Genomic DNA, 20,862 nt, shown 5'->3' with positions numbered 1-20,862 from the left:
TAATAATTATATAATTTATATATTATACAAAAAAAATTTATAAGAAATTTAAAATATATAATTACAAATTTCAATAATATTTCAATTTTATATTACACATATCAAATTAAATTATAAAGATAAATATAAATATATTAATATTTTAAACTTTATTAAATAGAACATGTATAATATTTAAACATAAAGATGTGTTTAAGATAAAAAAAAAATCATAGTATTTAATTTTATCTCTTTATTTTTGTATTTTATTATTTTAAAATTATTATATTAATTTGATAATTATTATTATAAAAATAAACATGAATGTAAATATTCACATAAAATTTTTTGAAGAAAAACCATTAATCTTGCTATGTATTTAATTTTACAACGCTATTACTTTAGCATGACACAGCTCAATGGCCTCACCTTTGCTTTTAAAGCTCAGTGGATCAAATGCAAGGTAGAAACACCTTGCCTTGAGATTTCATTGGGCTTTGGTACTCATCCTCTAGGCTCAATTGGTTTGGGCTTTTAACGGGTGTTTGGCTGTAGCCCCTATTGGGCTTCTACAACAAGTGGAATATAAAGTGACTGTAACATATAAAGTGAGTGTAGAATACATGTTCTTCTGCTTACTACCGACCAGTTCCAGAGGGAATCTGAACTTAGAAATTCTACTAGTGAGTCTTAAGTTGCAGATTTCAGTGCCCTGAGCTGCAACAGAGGAACCTTTGCAAGCCGTTTCAGTCAGAGAAGCTGACACCTGCATAACTAATTCACTAAGCAGATGTTTGAATTCTCCATCTACCTTTTAGCTTTGAGATGGTTACTTCATTTTCTGAATGTAACTCTATCTTTCCTGACATTGTATCTGTATCCACTAAACATCTTTCCATGAAGAAACCAGGATGTTTAGGTTGAGGCAATGTTGCCCCCTCATTACCCAACATGAAAATCACTGATGACATTGCTGGTCTGTCTGCTGGAAGGTTCTGAACACATAGTAAACCTACTTGTATGCATCGTAATACCTGCGATGCAACACATGAATCTTCCAAACATGCATCCATTAATTCCAAGGCCTTGTTTTGTTCCCACAGCAGCCATGCCTAGAGCAAAAATCATATTTATTGTCTTCCTCAAAACCCAGAAAAAGGTAGAGAGTAGAGACAAATTGAGAGAGAGAGAGAGAGAGGAAACACCATTGCATTCTTTCTACTTACATGTCCCAGAGGTTGTGGTGGTGATATGGATGAGAGAACCCTCTGTTTTTTTTACCACTCACAATCTCTAGTAAAAGAACACCAAAGCTAAAGACATCTGATTTGACAGGAAAGTGCCCATCAATCACATACTCAGGGGACATATAGCCACTGCACCAACATTTTTAAGTACGAGTTATTTGAAGGGATAAATTCCATTTTATAAAATTATAAAGGTTTATAACTTACTGAGTCCCAATAATTCTCTTTGTTCTCGTTTCCATTTCATTCTCTCCAAAAATTCTTGCCAAGCCAAAGTCTGAAATTTTAGGGTTGAGATTGTCGTCCAGTAAAATATTGCTCGTCTTGAGATCCCTGTGAATAATTTGAAATCTAGAGTCTTGATGGAGGTAGAGAAGCCCTCGTGCTATCCCCATAACAATCTCGCAGCGCTTATCCCATGCCAATAATGCTCTTCTGTTTTGATCTGCACAATACATCCGCCTTTATAAATTTTTTTATTAGGCCTAATTCATTACTTAGATGTGTGAATTGAGCTGAACACGACTGAGCATAATATGGGTGATCAAAAAGTGAAACTAATCCAAACAGATAAGGATACGGAGCTCAAACCGAAAATAAAATAATCCAAGCTTTTGTTGGGCATATATTCGTAGAGTAATATTCTTTCTTCTCCTTGAACGCAGCAGCCCAAAAGCCTGACAAGATTCTTGTGCTGAAGTTTCGCCATCAAAACAACTTCATTATTGAACTCTTGCACACCCTGTGCTGAATTCTTGGACAATCTCTTCACTGCTACTGCTACTCCTTCTGGTAGATTGCCCTGCAAAATATGATGTGTAAGATGCAAATATTTTTCTCTTCTTTGTTTCGAGATCATTTTTGGGTTACCGAGATGCATAAGATGGCGCATATTACCTTGTACACAGGCCCAAAGCCACCTGCTCCAATCATATTGGTGTTGGAGAAGTTGTTAGTAGCAGTTGCAACGGTAGGCAAGTCAAACAAAGGTAACTCTAAGTTCTCCTTCTTGCTTTCCTGGTCTGTTAAAAGGGATAACAACTTAGAAGTAGCTTTTAAAGCACTACCACATGGTTTTCTTTCAACAAAATCATCAAGGTGGATAAGTATGCATACCTGTTCCCATTGTTCTCTTCTTCAGAAATAGAAACCAGACTGCTAAGCCCAAGGTGAGGATTCCAAAATAGTTGGATATAACAAGGATGATCACTATTTTTTTGGTCTTCTGATTAGTGTATGACTCTGGAACAGACGGTGACAAGAATGAAGTATCTATTTCCCCAGATTTCCCTGCTTCTTCAGAAAATGAATCAGATATTTGCTTTCTGCTTGTTAGGATTATTACAAGTCAGTTCATCATTAGTTAACCTGGATCCTAAGAACTATGGTTCTTCAGGAGCATAATATGGGGGTATTATTTTTAACTAGATTATAATTTTCTTGTGAAGTTGAATCTCTGTCCTCTGGAAAATAAGTTATTCTGCGTCTTGATTACCAGGATAACTCAGGGCTGAGGCTATTGGAGAGAACCCCGATAGCTTAAAAGAAAAAAGTGAGTTACACAAAATCAAGTGTCTTACCTGGCTCAGAAGTGTGCCCGCGGATATAGATGTCCTCCTTATTTGTTTCTGTACTTAACTCTCTGATATCAATCAGGTTCCCGGACCACATCAAACAGCCACTGCTTCCATTAAGATTTGAGTAGGCATATGCTGTACAAGAACAGTTGTTCAAGCACAACGCCTTACACTCCCCAAGGCTCACACTCATAATCACATGAAAATCTATTAAGTCGGGCAATTTCACCCCTGTTACCTTTACAAATCCCTCTTCACTTTGGCAATCTAAAGGCATTCTTCGTGTGCATCCACCAGATGTATTAAACATGTTCCATTCTTCTTCTGAATTCGGTGTGAAACCCGTCAAACATTCACAAATCTGCAACTTGCCCATTCTGCAAATACTATTAGCACCACACCGCCCATAATTTTCACAAAGGTCATTAGGTATCGAGTACAATTCATCCCATTCAGAGCTCCCTTTTTTCAATAGAAGACGCTGGACGAAACCTGAATGGTTCAATGTTAGTTTTGTAAAAACCGCATTGTTGTGAGACTCATAGAACGCATATACCTCATCCTCTTTGTAAACAAAAACTGATTTGAAAACCCCGTTTTTCAACGCAGGAAGACCATTGAATTCAATTCCATTCCATGGCCCAGATCGGACTTTTTTGCTCGATCCCGTACCAAGAACAAAATAAGGCAGCACACTAATATCGATTCTGAGAGAGAAGTCTCCAAGGGATGGATCATCAGCACTTCTCCATGATGTCAAATTTCGTTGTACACCAGTCTTTAAGTTCCTTCCCATCTTCATGCCTGGCAACAGTGTGTCTGATGGATGATCAAAGCTTTGCCATATATAGCTTTTAGAACTCTCATTACTGTTGTCCCTAAGAACAAGATTTCCAGTCTCCAGGAGCTGTGCAACTGGATTTTCTGGTACCCTTGATAAATTGGGAGACCAGATTACACTCTTTGTCCGGTTGAGAAGAACAAGGCCATTGTTGATGATGGTTAAAACTCGGTAAGAATCTGTGATGGGGTTGTTTCTGTTGGCAACCCATACAACTATCTGGGGTGTATTCTTGTACCATATTCCTAAGTACCAATTATTGGAGTTTCCAGGAGAGAAGAAGCCTAGTTCAAAGCTTTGGCCTGAGGAAACTAAAGTCTCACCATTGCTTATGGATTGGTGCATCCTTATGGAATCAGCTGCAATACAGAACTCCAAGGGAACTGAGAGACAAATCCAGGCACAAAAGAAGGCGAAGAAAAGATGGGTCTCCATCGACGTTTTTCACAGATGAAAAGAAGACTTCTATATACTAGTTAAAATAAATACTAAAAATTCTCTAACGTAGGTTTTTCCTAGAATTTGTCAGACAGCTCCTCTTCAGCAACCAAGACACAGCATCAAGAGGATAAGGTTGCAGTTTTTGACTTGGCCAGGCTTTCAGTCCAAGTCCAACAGAGTAGCGCATTTCGATTGGAAGAACTGTCTCAACAGGGTGACTTGGAATTTTCCAATTCCAATGAAAAACAAGTTACCAAAATGCAAAATTATTGAGTCTTCCCAAATGTTCCCTAATCCAATTGAAAAAAATGTCAGAAGATCATACTATCTGAAATGAGTTTGTGTTCTAGAGCCTGGAAGTAGCTACCATCTCAATGGTTGCTTGGAATGCCAATCTCGATGTCTGGTTTGTCTTTGTTAATTTGATAAACATCTATCTCCATTTACCTGAATTCTTTCAATGTTAGTCCGAATGAAGGAACCATGTGAATCATTGTTGACGAGTATAAGATTGGATGACTATTATTCTCTGGTGGGTAGTGCTTTTCAGTGATAACTTCACAGGATTATACACCATAAGATTGGTGAGAAGTATGAATAAAATTGAAGGCTCTCAAACAATAAAACATTAATTTTTCCACAGATCGATTTGATATATTGGATACAGCAGCCCTGAAACAGGAACTGCATGCAGCATCATCCATCGGACAGCAGAATCCTCATTCTATGCATTTATCATCAAATACGTGCATTATGATATATTTACAATTAATCAACTAGATTATTTTAACATAAAAATATATTCATTTACAATACTTTAGTCTAATAAATAAATAAAAATATTTATAAGATATATAATATTTGTTTTCAAATATATAAAATAGTGTTTTATTTATATTAATATTTCTTTCATATTAATAATGTTTCTATTTCTTGGTCTATCACCTTATTAGTTTCAAACTTTTTGAATAATTTAAATTAAATTTGAAATTTTCTTTTATATATTCATTATTAAAAAAGGTAGTTTGTTTGGAAATTATTTAAAGAAAATATTTTTACATATTTTAAAACCAATTGAAATAATATATAAATATATAAAATAATATAAATAACTCTTAATATAATTATCTTTGTGAATTTTTTTTAAAAGATACACATTTTCCTTATGGATAAAAATTTGTTTTTTATTTCATCCTTATTTATCACCTAATCTATTTCTTTTGTCCTTCATTTACTTGCGTAAAATATGGAAATATATAGAAGAAAAGGAGTACATTTGTTAAAGAAGAGAATGAAAGAAAAAAATGTCACTTTTTTTAAATAAAAAAAAGAAAAAAAAAGAAGAGAAAGAAAAGAAAAGAAAATAAAGAATGTTTTTGTTTTCTTTTTTACTTCTCAATAATAAATTTGTTGTCATTATATTAAAATAAAAACAGAAATTATATGTATATCAAACTTCAATTAACACTTCACAATTTGTGTTATAATACAATGCATAAAATTTAAGGGTCTGCATGATTATTGTTTTTTAAAATTGTTTTGAACAACGGTTTTTGGTGTTTTCAGAAAATATATATATATATATGGTATTTGGGAATTGAATTTTAGAAAATAATTTTTGTTTAAAAAAAAATTACGTTTGGTTGAGTTAATAAAAAAAATTTAGAACAAATAAATCAACAAACATGTTTTTTACATAATATGCAACTAATTATCAGTTATATTTATGTTAGAAAGTTTTAACATTTTAAGAAAATTAGTTAAAACAGAAATCTAAAATTTATTTTCATAAAAACATATTCTTAATTTAGGTTCTATTTGGATCAATTTTTGAAATTTTTAAAATTTATATTTAAAAACTTGATAAGAGCTTTTATGCTTTTGGCCTTGAAGGGAATTTTTAATACGGAAGTGTGTAAAAAGGTTGTTTCAAAGTTTTATTGAGAAGTTTTTTATATTTCATGAAATTTTTATAATAATTTTTTGTTCAAAAAATCATTATTTGCTTCAATTTTAGCTTTCAACTAAGTAAAAAAAAAAAAAAAAAAAAAAAAACTATTCAAATGGAACCTCAATTTATTTAAATAATTGTTTTTTACTAAAACAAATTTTATAATATTAATTATTTCTTTAAAATATTACCATTGCTTTAAGTTTTATTTTTAGTGAAGAAAAAAGTAGAAAACATTTAAAATAAATATAATTATTTTAAAACAATTAATTTATCACTTTGGTTATTATTATTATTATTATTATTATTATTATTATTATTATTATTATGAAGTTATATTATAATTCATACCCATTTTCAAACCGACAATATGTCAATATTGGACAATGAAAACATAGTTCTAACATTTATGATAACGTTTTGGGGGTGAATGGTTATAAACACAAATGGGCATTGTCAAAAACAAAACCAAAAGTCAATATAAAATAAATAAATAAATAAAATAATAGAGAATTTAGATACTTAGATCCTTATTGAGAAACATGGTAGTGAGTTGAAGGCAAATGCAAAGATCAAATGAGAAACTTATAAAAAAAATATTCATTGAAAGAGAATTTATAAGCAAATGGATTTAAAAAACTTTTCTTTAGTTATTTTTAGCTCTCAATTGTTATCATAGAAAAGAGTTACAACAAGAAAAGACATTTTCATGTGAAAAGACAGGTTTATAAAGGTATTTTTTGGTAGAACTGTTTTATAAGTGTCGTATTTTTAATTTAGTATAGATTAATATTAGGCAAGATACATTAAATTATTATTTTTAATCAATAAAATAAATATTATATATAAAATTGAAATGCATGATAGATGATATTCTAAAAACATTAAAAGTTGATGTGACAAATTACTAATTTTTATTATAATTGCTTTAGACCGATCACAATCTCACTTGTGACCATTTGGAGGCATGGCACCAAAGAGTTGTTTGCAGTACCCTATAAGGATTTTTTATAATTGTACGGTGAATTTAAAATTAATTTTGAAAAATATAGTACAATGAAAATTATTTCCAAATCTACGATACTTTTTGTCACTTTTAAAGGTGTCTTTTGAAAAGACACTTTACATCATTTTTATATAAATGATACACGTTCAAAAAAATTGAATTTACATTGAGGGTATCTCTTCAAGAGACACCTTCCATAATTTTTATATAACACACATTAAAAAAATTTGAATTTATATTAAAAGTGCTTCTTCAAAAGATACCTTTTATAATTCTACAAAATCGAATTTATATTAAAAGTGTCTTTTAAATAGACAATTTTCACAGTTTTCATATCAGTTGCATAATAAAAAAATTGAATTTATGCTAAAGATGTCTTCTTAAGACACACTTTTTACAATTTCACAAAATTAAATTTATATTAAAGGTGTCTCTTGAAGAGACACCTTCAACAATTATTGTATCAGTCATTCATTGAAATAATTGAATTTATACTAAGTGTATTTTCAAAAGACACATTCCACAATTCCATAAAATTAAATTTATATTAAAAGGTTTTCCTTTTAATATACAATTCCACAATTCCACAATTTTTTTTAACGTGTATGACTAATAAAAAAATTATGGAAAAGTGTCTTTTGAAGAGACACTTTTAACATAAATTTAATTTTATGGAATTACGGAAGAAGTCTCTTCAAGAGACACCTTTAGTGTAAATTCAATTTTTTTTTTTAATATTTATGGTTGATATGAAAATATAGAAAGTGTCTCTTCAAGAAACACCTTTCAAAGTGGCTAAAAGTGCCGTAGATTTGAAAATATTTTTATACCTACCATATTTTAAGAATTATTTTTCAAATTACCATTTTTGAAGAATTATTTTTTAAAATATCCGTACAAGTTAAAAAAGCCCTACCCTAACGGCTAATCCAATAGTTTGATCTGTTCATTTATTTATGATTTTTGCAACACGTTGGACCTTTTTGCTAGATGCATTTAATAATTGGAAGAATAACACATTCAGTCAGATTTTTGATAATTGTATGGTGAATTTAAAATTAATTTTTTAAAATACAGTAGAATGAAAACTATTTCCAAATCTACATAACTTTTTATCACTTTTAAAGGTGTCTCTTGAAAAGACATTTTACATCATTTTATATAAATGATACAAATTCAAAAAAATTGAATTTACATTAAAGGTGTCACCTATACCATAATCATCACACGAACATGAGGTAGTGGATCATAAAGTGCAATGGTATTACCTTTCTTTTTGTATAACCTTACTCCTTTTCATGCGGACGAATGAACTTCATCCATCACTTTTGTATATTAAGATCCCCTTCTATATATATAAGCCTTATTGGACCTTTCTCAATCTAGGTCATGCCCAAAATAAAATTGATAATTAAAGGAACAATAAATACATGTCTTTTCTGGTTAGCTTATGGGCAGCTTCACATTCAATTTTCCCAAATGAACAAAAGGTTTTGAGTCAAAGTAAAGCTTAAAATACGAAATTCTTCTCCACAAAAAAAAGAAAAGAAAAAAAATGTTAAATCACTTTGGTTTAATTGCTTCATTCCTCACTTCCCCTCGTGTTCATATGTATGCTAAGAACATTTGAGTTTGAATAAAGCATGTGGTGGAAAGTGTATCAAATTTCTTTTTGAGTCAACATGTAAGTCTTTGATATTTTCTTATTAAGATATATTTTTTGTAAGAAATTTTCTATTATTTTAAAAAAGGTATCCAATGACAATATTTTCATATAGGAATATGTTAATTTCTTTTAAAATATTATGTTTAGGAAGAATATAGTAAGAGATTCTAATTAAAGCAGAGATTTTTTTAGGGGTATAACTGGGGGTTAAGACATGACCAGCTAGTTAATAGAACCATGATACAGCATCAAGTGGATCAGGTTGCAGTCTTCAAAGACTCCAGAATCTTAACAGAGTACCGTGCTATGCAAGTTTAAGGGCTCAATCATTTCAATTGGAAGAACTGTCTGAACAGGGTAACTGGGAATTTTCCAATTCCAATGAAAAACAAGTTACTAAGATGTAAAATCAGTGTCTTCTCTTATGCCCCCTCAATTAATTGGAAAAAAATATTGCAAGATCAAACTATCTGAATTGAGCTTGCAGCATCTCAATGGTTGCTTGGCAGGTTTGTCTCTGTTAATTTGATAAACATTCATCTCCATTTACCTGAATTCTTTCCATGTTAGTCCTAAGGAAAGAACCTATGTGAATCATCTGTTACATAGTTCTTGAATTCTTTCTCCTAAATAACTTGAAAGCTTCCATTAAGGATTGCCACTGTGTAGTATTTAAGTCAATGTTTTGCAAAAAAATTTGAAGCTTCTGGGAAGATGAAAAGAAGTTAAAAGATGTCTAACTTGAGAGAGACAGTAGAGATTCACACCTTATTATGTGAAGGTGTTTATTTGTTCAAGCTTCAAATCCTCTCATTTGATTTTCAATTTGTTTATCTCCATTCACTCCAATTTGTTGCAAGCTCATTGCACTTCCCAAGGACATTTCAAAGGATTTTGAACACCTCTAGAAATTCTTGAGAGATTTGAAATCTAGATTTTTTGTATAGCTCAGCATCTATATAAGCCCTGCAAATGTAAACTCTGGGGAAAATAAAGTGAAGCAGCTAAGGTGACTGCAGAATCCACATTCTTGTGTGTATACGCAACTTGATCCTGTGAAAATATGAATTTCAAAAGTTTTACTAGTGAGTTTTAAGTTACAAATCACACTGCCCTGAGCTGCCATAGAGGACACACTCCAGCACATTTTATTCATACATGAAGCCCAGCAGATATGGTTCTAGTGCAGTAAATTCAATACCTTGGCCTCCTTGGGGCCAAGCTGTAATCTAGTTTTGCAACCTTGAGGAAGTTGGTGCCCATCCATTGAAGAGACTAGTGCTATATCCTACATGAATTAAACCTTGGATGCACCCTGCACACGCTGATTCAGTGCTTGAATCCTTTATCTACCTTCTGGGACTGAGATGGTTACTACATTTTCTGAAGGTAACTCTTCACGTCCTGTTGTTGCATCTGTATCAATCGTACTTATTTCTGTGAAGAAACCAGGATGTTTAGGTTAAGGTAGTGTTGCTCCCTCAGTACCCAACGTGAAAATCACAGATGACATAGCTGGTCTATCTGCTGGGAGGTTTTCAACACATAATAAATCGACTTGTATGCATCTTAGTAGCTGGGATTCAATACATGAGTCCTCCAAACATGCATCCATTACTTCCAAGGCCATGTCTTGTTTCCAAAGCAACCATGTCTAAAGTAATTGGAAGCCATATACTTTGTCAGAAAAGCAAGAGAGGGCATGCGTCTTTGATGTGTGTGTGTGACAGAGGTGGATTTTCATTCTTTCTACTTGCATGTCCCAGAAGATTATGGTGGTAGTTTGAATGATAGAAACCCCTGTTCTTTATACCAGCCAGAATCTCCAGCAGAAGCACACCAAAACTAAAGATATCAAATTTAACAGAAAATTTGCAATCAATCACATACACATGTAGCCACAGCATGAAGATTTCAAATATAAGTTATTTCAAGGAAAAGCACATCATTTCTAAAGTCGAAGTACAGAACTTACTATGTTCCAATTACTCTGTTTTTGCTTCCATTTCACCCCCCTCCAAAAATTATTGCCAAGCCATAGTCTGAAATTTTGGGGTTCAGGTTTTCATCTATCAGTATATTGCTTGCCTTGAGATCCCTATGAATGATTTGAAGTCTAGAATCTTGGTGGAGATAAACAAGTCCTTGCACGATCCCCATAACAATGTCAAAGCGCTTTTTCCATGGCAATAACGCTCTTCTGTTTTGATCTGCACATCATTTCAACCCTTGTAAATTTTGCGATTATAACTATTTGTACTCTATAGATGCATGAGCATGGTATGGATGATCATGTACCCAAACCAGTCCAAAGAGATCTAAAGGGTTGAGAATTTCAAACAGAACTAAAATAATCCAAACTCTTGTTGGGCATATATTCATAGAGTAGTATCCTTTCTCGTCCCTGAATGCAGCAGCCTAAAAGCTTCACAAGATTCTTGTGTTGGAGTTTGGCAATTAAAAAAATCTCATTCTTAAACTCTTGAAGACCCTGTCCTGAATTCTTTGACAACCTCTTCACTGCTACTTCTTGTCCTACTGACAAACTGCCCTGCATATTGTCTCATAGGAAACACACTTTTTCTTACAATCAAATGTTACCTTGAAAACAGGACCAAAGCTGCCTGTGCCAATTCTATTTATGACACAGAAGTTGTTAGTAGCAGTAATAATGGTAGCCAAATCAAATAAAGGTAACTCCAAATCTTCCGTCTCACTTTCCAGGCCTATTGATGAGATAGTGCCTACTTCATTACTGTACTCAGGATCCAGTTGTATGATATAGATTTTCAATGATGAAAGTTGAAACACTGAATGGACCAATAATTAGGATTACCTCAATTTTTTTCCTTTTTATGCACCAGAACACCAAGCCCAAGATTAGCATTCCAGAAATGGTCAATGCAACTAGGACAGCAACCAGTTTTTTCTTCTTATGCGAACCATGGATTGACCCTGAAACAGGAGATGGGAAGAAATTTAATCATTTTGCTAAAAACTTTTGTTATCAAATCCTCGCTTCAGTCTTGTCTGCACCCTACTGCAGAGAGAGTTGGCCATCAATTGTTTTTGTGCCTTTAGTTAAAAGATAGAAACCATTACTGAGGATACTAGCTATTCCATGTCAAAATGTCCCACTATGATATATGACAAACAATCCTAACTTTCTTTCATATCCCAAAAATGAAAAAGATCCTAACTTACCTAGAGAAAATAAGCAACCATGCAATCCGGATTGCAATGCTTGTTAAACCTTCATGGATGAACAATAAAAGAGCTTGGAAGTGAAAAGAGTGTAAATACTCTTACCTAGTTCCCCAGCTGGACATCTGGTATAAAGGTCTTGCCCACTTTTCCCATCTGTGAACCCTCTAATATCAATCAGATCTCCATACCAGGTCAAACAACCACTGCTTCCACCTTTAATGTTTGAATTCGCATACGCCACACAGGAGCAGTTCTTCAAGCACTCTGCCTCACATTCCTTGAGGCTCATACTCTTGTTCAACCGAAACTCCAACAAGTCAGGCAATTTCACCCCTAAGACCTTCATAAGGTCATCTTTGCTCTTGCAATCCAAGGACCCTGCCCTTTCACATCCACTAGACCAATCAAGCATTTCCCATTCTCCTTTTGAGTTGGGGGTGAACCCCTTCAAACTCTCACAGACTGGCATGCTGGAAAGCCTGCAAATGCCATTAGCACGACACAGTCCATAGTTGTCACATGGGTCATATGGTACTGTGTACATAGTAGTCCACTCATCATTGCTTTCATTCAATATATTCCATTGCAGCAAGCCTAAATGATTGATGGTGACTCTCAGAGTAGCAGAGTAGCTGCCAGCCTGAGACAAGTTATATACATTCTCCTCATTAAAAATCATTAATGGTAAATAGACCTCCTCATTGGGAAACACTGGTACACCATTAAATCAAACTCCATTCCATGGCCCTGTGCGGTACTTTTTGACTGATCCCATGCCAACAGCCAGTTGAGGCAGCCTGGGAATATCTAATCTCCAAGTGAAGTTTCTAGTGGATGGATCATCAGTGCATTTCCATGATGTCAAATACTGTTCTAGATCAGGGTTTGATGACAGGGACTTTTATGTCTACAGATCAGGGTTTTAGATCATCAGTACCAAAATCTATTGTCATAATAAAAATCTTATAATGATTAATCATGTAAATAGTTAGAAAGTTAGTAATTTGATAGTAATTAAGGTTTTTGATTATATAAATTCATTTTTCAATTGATTTTTATGTTATTGATTAATTTTCAATGTTTCAAATTTGAATTTGATTAATTTTATTTTGTATGAGAAAATGAGTTCAAGTGTTATAGAGTTAGAGACTTCAAAGAAAAAAGAGAGAAAAGTGACCTTTTTTAAAAATAAAAAATTAAAAAAAATTTAAAATTCACTTTTTAATTAAGGAAAAAATAGTAGAATTTCAATAAATTAATGCATGATAATATGATAACCTCAAGCAAATCATGTTTTTTTACAGACTTCGGGGCTAAAATACTAAATTAATAATTCTATGAAATTTATAAAATAATACATTATAAAAAAAAATCTATGTAATTTGGAGACTCCCATTCATTTTAATGGTGGGGCATAGGAAAAACACTCATTCAATGCTGATACCAGGCACCATTCAAAGCAAGGTGTAGCAGTTTTGAAAGACCTTTTGTTAGGATTCCCTCCTAGATATATTATTTGTATCGGACCTTTCTTCAATCTAGGCCATGCCCAGAATGAAAATAATGATGGAAAGAACAGTAAATTCAAGTGCTTTAAGGCCCCATTGGGAGATGGATTTTCTGTGCTGGATGGCCAATTAGTTCGTAATTATCTACTTTTTGACTTGTTTTATGTTGTCTCCTGAAATACTCGATGAAACTGATCCCAGGCCAAATTGGTGGTTTATATGGAAATGATATACATATGCCAGGGCATTCAGAAACATCCATAAGAGAGGAAGTGGAAGGTGGGTGGTTGATTCTCTATAGCTGGATTGGCCCCAGAGGCACCTTTTGTTAGCTACTAAGCAATGAAAAAAGTTGTATTTTACTCTTTGGATCGACAATGGAACAGATCATTTTCAAATTAAATCCAAATTTGACCGGATAAAGTCAGATTTAGTAGCAATTCCAGATTGATGAGACACAGGTCTGAATCCATAGGGATTGAGTACAAGATGATTATTAAACTGTTTTGGAAGAAAAATTCACACATAAGGTCACTTGTCCATTTTAGTATATGAGCTATGAATTCACCAAGAACAATACAAGACAATATGCTGAAATTTAAGCATATTATTTATTAAGTTCTGAACCATTATCGTGCTTCCATAACTGAAAGTGTCACACCATTTAAGGAACAAATTTCAGGCCTGTTTTGGGATATATGTGGTTCCACCCCACTTCTCAGATTTGAAAATGCCGGTTGTTTTGGAGAAGGTAAACGTACACTTTCATTGCCAAGCATTGAGACAACATCAGACATGGTAGGCCTGTCATCTGCACTTTCTTGAACACAAAGAAGGCCTACATTGATGTACCTCAACAGAATGTGTGTTGGCGAAGTCTCTTCCAACCCTGGATCGATCAACTCCTGCCCCCTGCTGTCTTTCAACAGATCCCATGCCTAAATGAAGAAAATTATCCATTGATGCAAATTCCCAAAAAGTAAAAGATAATAAAGTCCTTTTTATATCAGCCACAATATAAAATAAGCCTTGAGACTGAGTAGTAGACATAATGTGAAAATTTACCATTATCCCAAGACAACCGGATAGGTAATATGACAAGGGAATTGAAAACTAGGAATTAGCATATCAAAACATCATAAATAGTTATGTAAGTGAATAAATATTGTGTTACTCACATATCCAAGAAGATTGAGCGAGTCGGTTTGGTAAAATCCAGTATTCTTCTTGCCACTCAAAATCTCCAGTAACAAGACCCCAAAGCTAAAGACATCAGATTTAGTGGAGAAAAGACCTTCCAAAGCATACTCAGGGGACATATAGCCACTGGATTTGATTATTAATGAGAAAAATCATTCAGTAGCTGCATGATTTCAAATGTTGTATGAACATTCACATATTTTATAATTTGTCAGGATTCACTTACTAAGTCCCAACTATATGATTTGTTGCCTCCAAATATTCTTGCCATTCCAAAATCTGATATTTTAGGATTCATATCCTTATCTAGAAGAATGTTGCTAGCCTTCAAATCTCGATGAATAATCCTCAATCTAGAGTACTGATGTAGATAAAGAAGTCCCTGAGCAACCCCTTCAATGATGTGAACTCGTGTCTTCCAATTCAAAATCCCATGTTTTGTAGGATCTATCTCCATTTTACACCAAATAAATAGATGTTAGCAAATAAGTGGTGAAGAATGATGAATGTGTAAAGTTTTCTCATTGAATATACACTAGCCGGAAGTATATGTATGAGGAAGTTACAAACCAAAGAGGAAGAAATCCAAGCTTTTGTTGGACATATACTCGTAAATCAATATCTTCTCATCCCGCTCGATGCAATATCCCAAAACTTTCACAAGATTCTTGTGTTGCAGCTTGGCTATAAGCATGGCTTCATTTTTTAACTCCTCCCATCCTTGTTTGGATCTTTTTGAGAGCCTTTTCACAGCTACTTCATATCTTCTTTGTGACTTTCCCTGTCATGGGAATTTCAACTGATTACAATTACACCAAGTAAAAGAAATTTGGTATATATCAAGTGGGCCTTTACATTCCAAAACAGATTGTAGAACATTATTGTCAGGGGTTGTAATCTTACCTTGTAAACAGATCCAAAACCGCCCTCTCCTAGTTTATTTTCAGTACAGAAGTTATTTGTAGAAGCAGATACACTCGCAAAACTGAACATGGGCAAATCAACTTCCTTCTTCTCGCCCCTCCAAAGTCTATTTGTCTCGCCAAGCTCATAGCAGCTGGTATCTTCTGAGCTGTTACCGAAATCAAATAGTAACAAATCTTCCCCTGCTTGGTAAAGAACAAACAGACATTAAATATCATAAGAATGTAGGAATTCTGGCATGGGAATAAATTATTTCTCACATTGGATTCCACATACACACTCACATGTAATTAGAACATGAAATCCTAATGTTACCTTAATTATTTAATAACAGTGGTAATGAACTCATTTCAGAAAAGAACTGGTTTTGTATTTGTAGATGGAAACTAAAAACTGTTGAATTGCTTGGCCATCCGTCTGTCCATGAGAAATACTGACCTTTTCTTCGGAACCTTCCCCATATCCCATAAATGACAAAGGCTGAAGTTAAAGATATGGCCAGTGTAACAATTAGCCATACCTTCCACTCGCTGCTTGAAACTGTAAAACAAAATATATCATATTAAATTTAGCTGAATCGATGGCCATTTTATATTGAAAATAAAACAAGACCCATATGCTTTATGTCCTACAATAACAACTATGACTCTGTTTTCTTACCTCTCTTATTTAGCTCAGAGGCAGCAAGTTTGATATAGAAACTTCTACCATTACTGTCACCATCTGGTAGCTGCTCCACGTTTACAAGATCTCCACCCCATATTCTACACTCCTCTCCCTCATAAGCATAAGCGGAGCAAGGGCAGCTATTCAGGCAAATTGATTCACACTCCATAGCACTCCTTGCTTGTATTGTTACTGGATACTTGGGCAGTCTCACGTTAGACACCGAAAGAAACTGGTCTCGCTCCCCATTAGCATGGCTTTCATTGACACATTGCAAATCTGCTTTCCTCACACACCCTCCAGATCTGTCTTGCAGATTCCAGTCTTCAGGGAAGCGAGGTTCAAAACCTGGCAAGCATTCACAAAATTCAACAGAATCCGGAGTGCAGGTTCCGAAAGGCCCACAGTAAGCATAAACCTCACACTGTGTTTTTGGTTGAAGCCAAAATAAATCCCATTCATGTGTGCCTTCATGACAATTCAGACGCCTAACCTGGCCTGACACATCTAGCACCACTCTGCTCAGAATGGAGGGATTATGAAGAGAGTAAGAAAAATAGCTTTCATTCTCATTAAAGGATGTATTGTACTTGTACATGTAGATGAAACGCATCTCAGGAACCTGGCTGAAAATCTGCCCATCCCACACCCCACTAGTCCAATACATTTTGGGTCCTTGCAGGTTAAAAATCTGGCTACTTTCATTCGCGTCGTGTTCTATGGAGAAAGTTCCTGGACTGGGATCTTCTCTGCTCTTCCATGACACCAATGACCATGTTTTTCCAGCCCTTTTGTCATATCCAAGTTTCATTCCGGGCAGGAGCGTGTCCGATGGATAGTCAAAGCTCTCCCATAAGACATCTGACTTCTTATTTCTCAAAACAAGATTCCCAGAATCCAACAGGGTGGCACTAGTGTTGCTGTTTGATGATATGCTTGTCACCTTGTAGGAAATCTTCCCCTCCAAAATCTCGAGGTTGCCATCTGTGCTGACAGTAAGAACCACGGATGGATTTATGAATGAATAATCTCGGTTAGCTACCCACACAATGGTTTGCTCTGAGAATTTCTTGTACCATATCCCCACATAATATTTTGTGGACTTTCCAGGAGAAAAGAATCCTAATTCAAAGTTACCAGCAGCAGATATAATGGTCTGAGAGGTTGTGAGTGATTGACCTTCTAAGATTGTATCTGTAAAGGCATCAACAAATTGCCAGTGAAAACCTGAACAAATAATCAAGAAAACGAGATTAGCAGACCACCTTCTTGTTGAAATTTTCATGTTACCCATAACTCATAAGCAGCGTTTAAGCAGCCCATCAATAATCTTATGGCCATCCAAAACAGGCAGTGGCAGACCTGTGGTCCAGCGACTGGTCAGTCGAAATCTCCTTTCCACTGACCTCCCTTTCAATATTTCTTCTAGGAAAATTCTACACCACTGTGTGGTAGCAATCGAAGAATATCAATTCTACACGGAAGAGTTGTTTTAGGTATTAATGTTTGACCCGTTTGTTCATTTATCATTTTTCAAAGGGAGAATTAGCAAAGATGGTGGGCTCCATACTACAAATGTTTGACCTGTTTGTTCATTTATCATTTTTCAAAAGGAGAATTACCAAAGATGGTGGGCTCTATTGATAATGAGACATCAACTTGATAATCTTTCATATGCTTCAAAATATAAAAACTCAAACATACCCTTAGGTCCTTTATTTTAAAGTCAAACATATCCTTACTTTGCCTTTTCCCTATTTTGTCTTTTCTTTATTTTATTTTATTTTTTTAATTATTATTTTTAAAATATGAATAATAATCATAAAAATAAATAATATTAGTAAAAATGATATTAATAAATAACATGAATAATTCAAAATATTAATATTATAAATAATAATATTAACATTAATAATAATAATAATGTGTAAAGAAGTATAAAAGAAAAACAATAAAAAAGGTAAAATTAAATGAGAATAATAGGAAAAATGAAAAAAAAAAAAAGTTACAATTAGAATTCTTGAAATTATCAACTTTTCAAAGGTCTTGATAGGAATTTGTAAACATGGTGACCCTTTTGGATCATTATCACTGGTAGCTCACCCTAAATGGGAATTCTCCCTTTTTTTCAAATTCACGTTGGACCTTTTCGCTAGATACAATTTAATAATTTGAAGAATACCACATGCATTTTTTTTGCATGGAAGGAGGTCCCTTAGGATACAACATTGTTTAAAATCATTTATATAACTACAACTTTTTTACAAATATCTTATTGAAAAAAAGGAAAATATCAAAAATCCCCCATTAGGCCACATTACTTCTTTGGACGCTGGCACAAAGTCACTTATGGGTGGAGGAAAAACATAAGAGATTTATTTTTTCAACCAAATTTAATATTAAGGTGGTTTTACTTTTTTTTTTTTTTTTACTTAATTTAATTTGAATTTAAAACTAAATAGTATTTAATAACGTTAACTATTAAGTTATTTTTTAAAATATTTTATTTTTATTAAATATTTAAGAAGTAAAAAAAAACCTACAAATTACTTTTAGCATCTAGAAAAAGTCAAATATATTTTTTTATAATAAAAAATTTAAGAAATAAGTAATATATTAACAAAATGTACAATAACAAACTATTTGAAATCTAAAACAAAAATGTTTTTTCTATAAAAAAAATTTAAAAAACAAACAACACCTAATTTTTCATAATCATCTTTACATTCTCTTCTTTAAAAGAGGTTTGTGTTAAAATCCAACTCTACTATTTATTCTTGAGTGTCCATCTATGCTTGGTGGTAGAGTGATTTCACATTTTCCTTCACTGTTTTCTAACGTTTGAAATCACCTTATTACAGAAATGAGGTATTTATCAAGTTCTTGAAAATCAATTTAATAAGTTTAGAAAATCATTTGAACGATAGATGCATGTCTTTTCTGGTTGGCTTCTGGGTCAATCTCCTACTGCAAGCCCCATAACCATGCCTTTTCATTTTAAGCTATAGGGACGAGGGTAGACTTCAAATTCCTCATCCACATCCTGAACTCCCTCAGATTTCTTGACAACCAAATGGATTTTATTGAAACCATGTCCAATAAGAAAAGAAGGTTTTACGAGTACTCAACGTAAACCTTCAATTATAATATTTCTTCCCTTAAAAAAATGTTAGATGATATCACAGCTTAAAAGGCAAAAAAATCTACAGCTGCTTTCCTTCCTCACTTTCCCTCTTGCCTATATGTTAATTAGTACTTATGCTTTGCTGTAACATGCGCAAAAGCTCGTCTTTACTAATACTAGTTGAATATTTGCAGTGAGCTCTAACGGCTGTATTTTACACTCTGGATTGGCAATGCATAAAAGCAAATTCAGTAGCAATTACAGATGGGAAGATGAGATACAGGTCTGAATCCTTGAGGATTGAGTAAAATTAAGCACATTATTGAACTGCATTGAAAGAAAAATACATACAAAAGTTCACACGTTCAGTACATCAACAATCAACTTGATGGCCGATATAATACTAGACAATATGCTGAAGACATTTAAGCATATGCAATCTGAAATTTAGAACACTTATCATGCTCCCACGCTTGAAAGTGTTACATCATTTAAGGAACAAATTTCAAGCCTATCTTGAGATGCATGTCGTTTCATACTCGATAGATTTGAGAAGGCCAGCTCATTTGGAGAAGATAAAAGTACATTTTCCTTGCCAAGCATGGAGACAACATCGGACATGGTGGGCCTATCATCTGTACTTTCTTGAACACAAAGAAGGGCTACATTGATGTACCTTAACAGAATATGTCTCGAAGATATCTCATTTAGTACTAGATCAATCAACTCTTGTCCTCTGTTGTTTTTCCACAGGTCTCGTGCCTAAAGGAAAAAAAATTATACTTTGATGAATAATTCCCCAAAAAAAGAAAATATATAGTCCTAATTTGGTCAATTGCATTCAAGGATCTAACTTCAAGCTTGAAATATAGTAGTAAACATGATAACTTTAGGTACATAAGAGGAAAATTGTGTTACTTACATTTCCAAGAAGATTGAGTAAGTCACTATGATAAAATTTGGTAATCTTCTTACCACTTAGAATCTCTAGTAACAAGACCCCGAAGCTAAAAACATTAGATTTAGTTGAAAAGAGACCTCACACAACAAACTCGGGGGACATATAGCCACTACATTCATTATTACAACAATTCATTTAATAACTGCATGATTACAAATATATACGTAGAAAAAAGCATGTTGTGAAAAACAAACCCTTCTCATTAGCTTGCACTTCAATGTCAAGGAAATAATGAAGATCACCCAAATCCTTCATGGAGAATTCCTTGGAAAGTCGAGTAATGAGGGTTTGAACCATACAAGAATTACTTCCAGTTATGACCATGTCATCAACATAAAGAAGTAAATAAACAGTTCCAACCGAGGAGTGATAAACAAATAATGAAGAATCAACCTAACTAGAAAGAAATCCAAGTTTGAGCAAAAAAGAGCTAAAACGATGAAACCAAGCTTGAGGGGCTTGTTTCAACCCATAAAGAGCCCTCTTTAGGCGACAAACATGCTGAGGGAATTGTGGATTTGTGTAACCAGGCGGTTGTTCCATATACACCTCTTCATTGAGAAA

The 20,862-nt window shown here is 33.6% G+C and overlaps 2 protein-coding genes and 2 pseudogenes across 2 annotated transcripts; all 4 read right to left on the bottom strand.

Moving 5' to 3' along the window:
- Positions 1-761: 761 nt before the first annotated feature.
- Positions 762-3,186, bottom strand: LOC117908210 (annotated as a pseudogene).
- Positions 3,187-3,271: 85 nt separating this feature from the next.
- LOC117908209 (S-locus-specific glycoprotein S6-like) lies at positions 3,272-4,079 on the bottom strand. The gene is made up of 2 exons (XM_034821851.1): positions 3,360-4,079; positions 3,272-3,295 (listed from the first exon to the last, which is right to left on the bottom strand). The coding sequence occupies exons 1-2, from the start codon at positions 4,077-4,079 to the stop codon at positions 3,272-3,274; spliced, it is 744 nt and encodes a 247-aa protein (XP_034677742.1).
- Positions 4,080-10,053: 5,974 nt separating this feature from the next.
- On the bottom strand, positions 10,054-12,594 carry LOC117908208 (putative inactive G-type lectin S-receptor-like serine/threonine-protein kinase SRK). Its single transcript, XM_034821850.1, has 4 exons — positions 12,018-12,594; positions 11,570-11,663; positions 10,522-10,553; positions 10,054-10,145 (listed from the first exon to the last, which is right to left on the bottom strand). The coding sequence occupies exons 1-4, from the start codon at positions 12,592-12,594 to the stop codon at positions 10,054-10,056; spliced, it is 795 nt and encodes a 264-aa protein (XP_034677741.1).
- A 1,347-nt stretch (positions 12,595-13,941) lies between these two features.
- On the bottom strand, positions 13,942-17,519 carry LOC117908679 (annotated as a pseudogene).
- Positions 17,520-20,862: the final 3,343 nt, after the last annotated feature.

Source organism: Vitis riparia, chromosome 19, assembly GCF_004353265.1.
Source record: "Vitis riparia cultivar Riparia Gloire de Montpellier isolate 1030 chromosome 19, EGFV_Vit.rip_1.0, whole genome shotgun sequence".
Lineage (NCBI taxonomy): Eukaryota > Viridiplantae > Streptophyta > Magnoliopsida > Vitales > Vitaceae > Vitis > Vitis riparia.
Note: the sequence above shows the minus strand (reverse complement) of the source record. Positions and strands in the feature narration are given on the sequence as shown.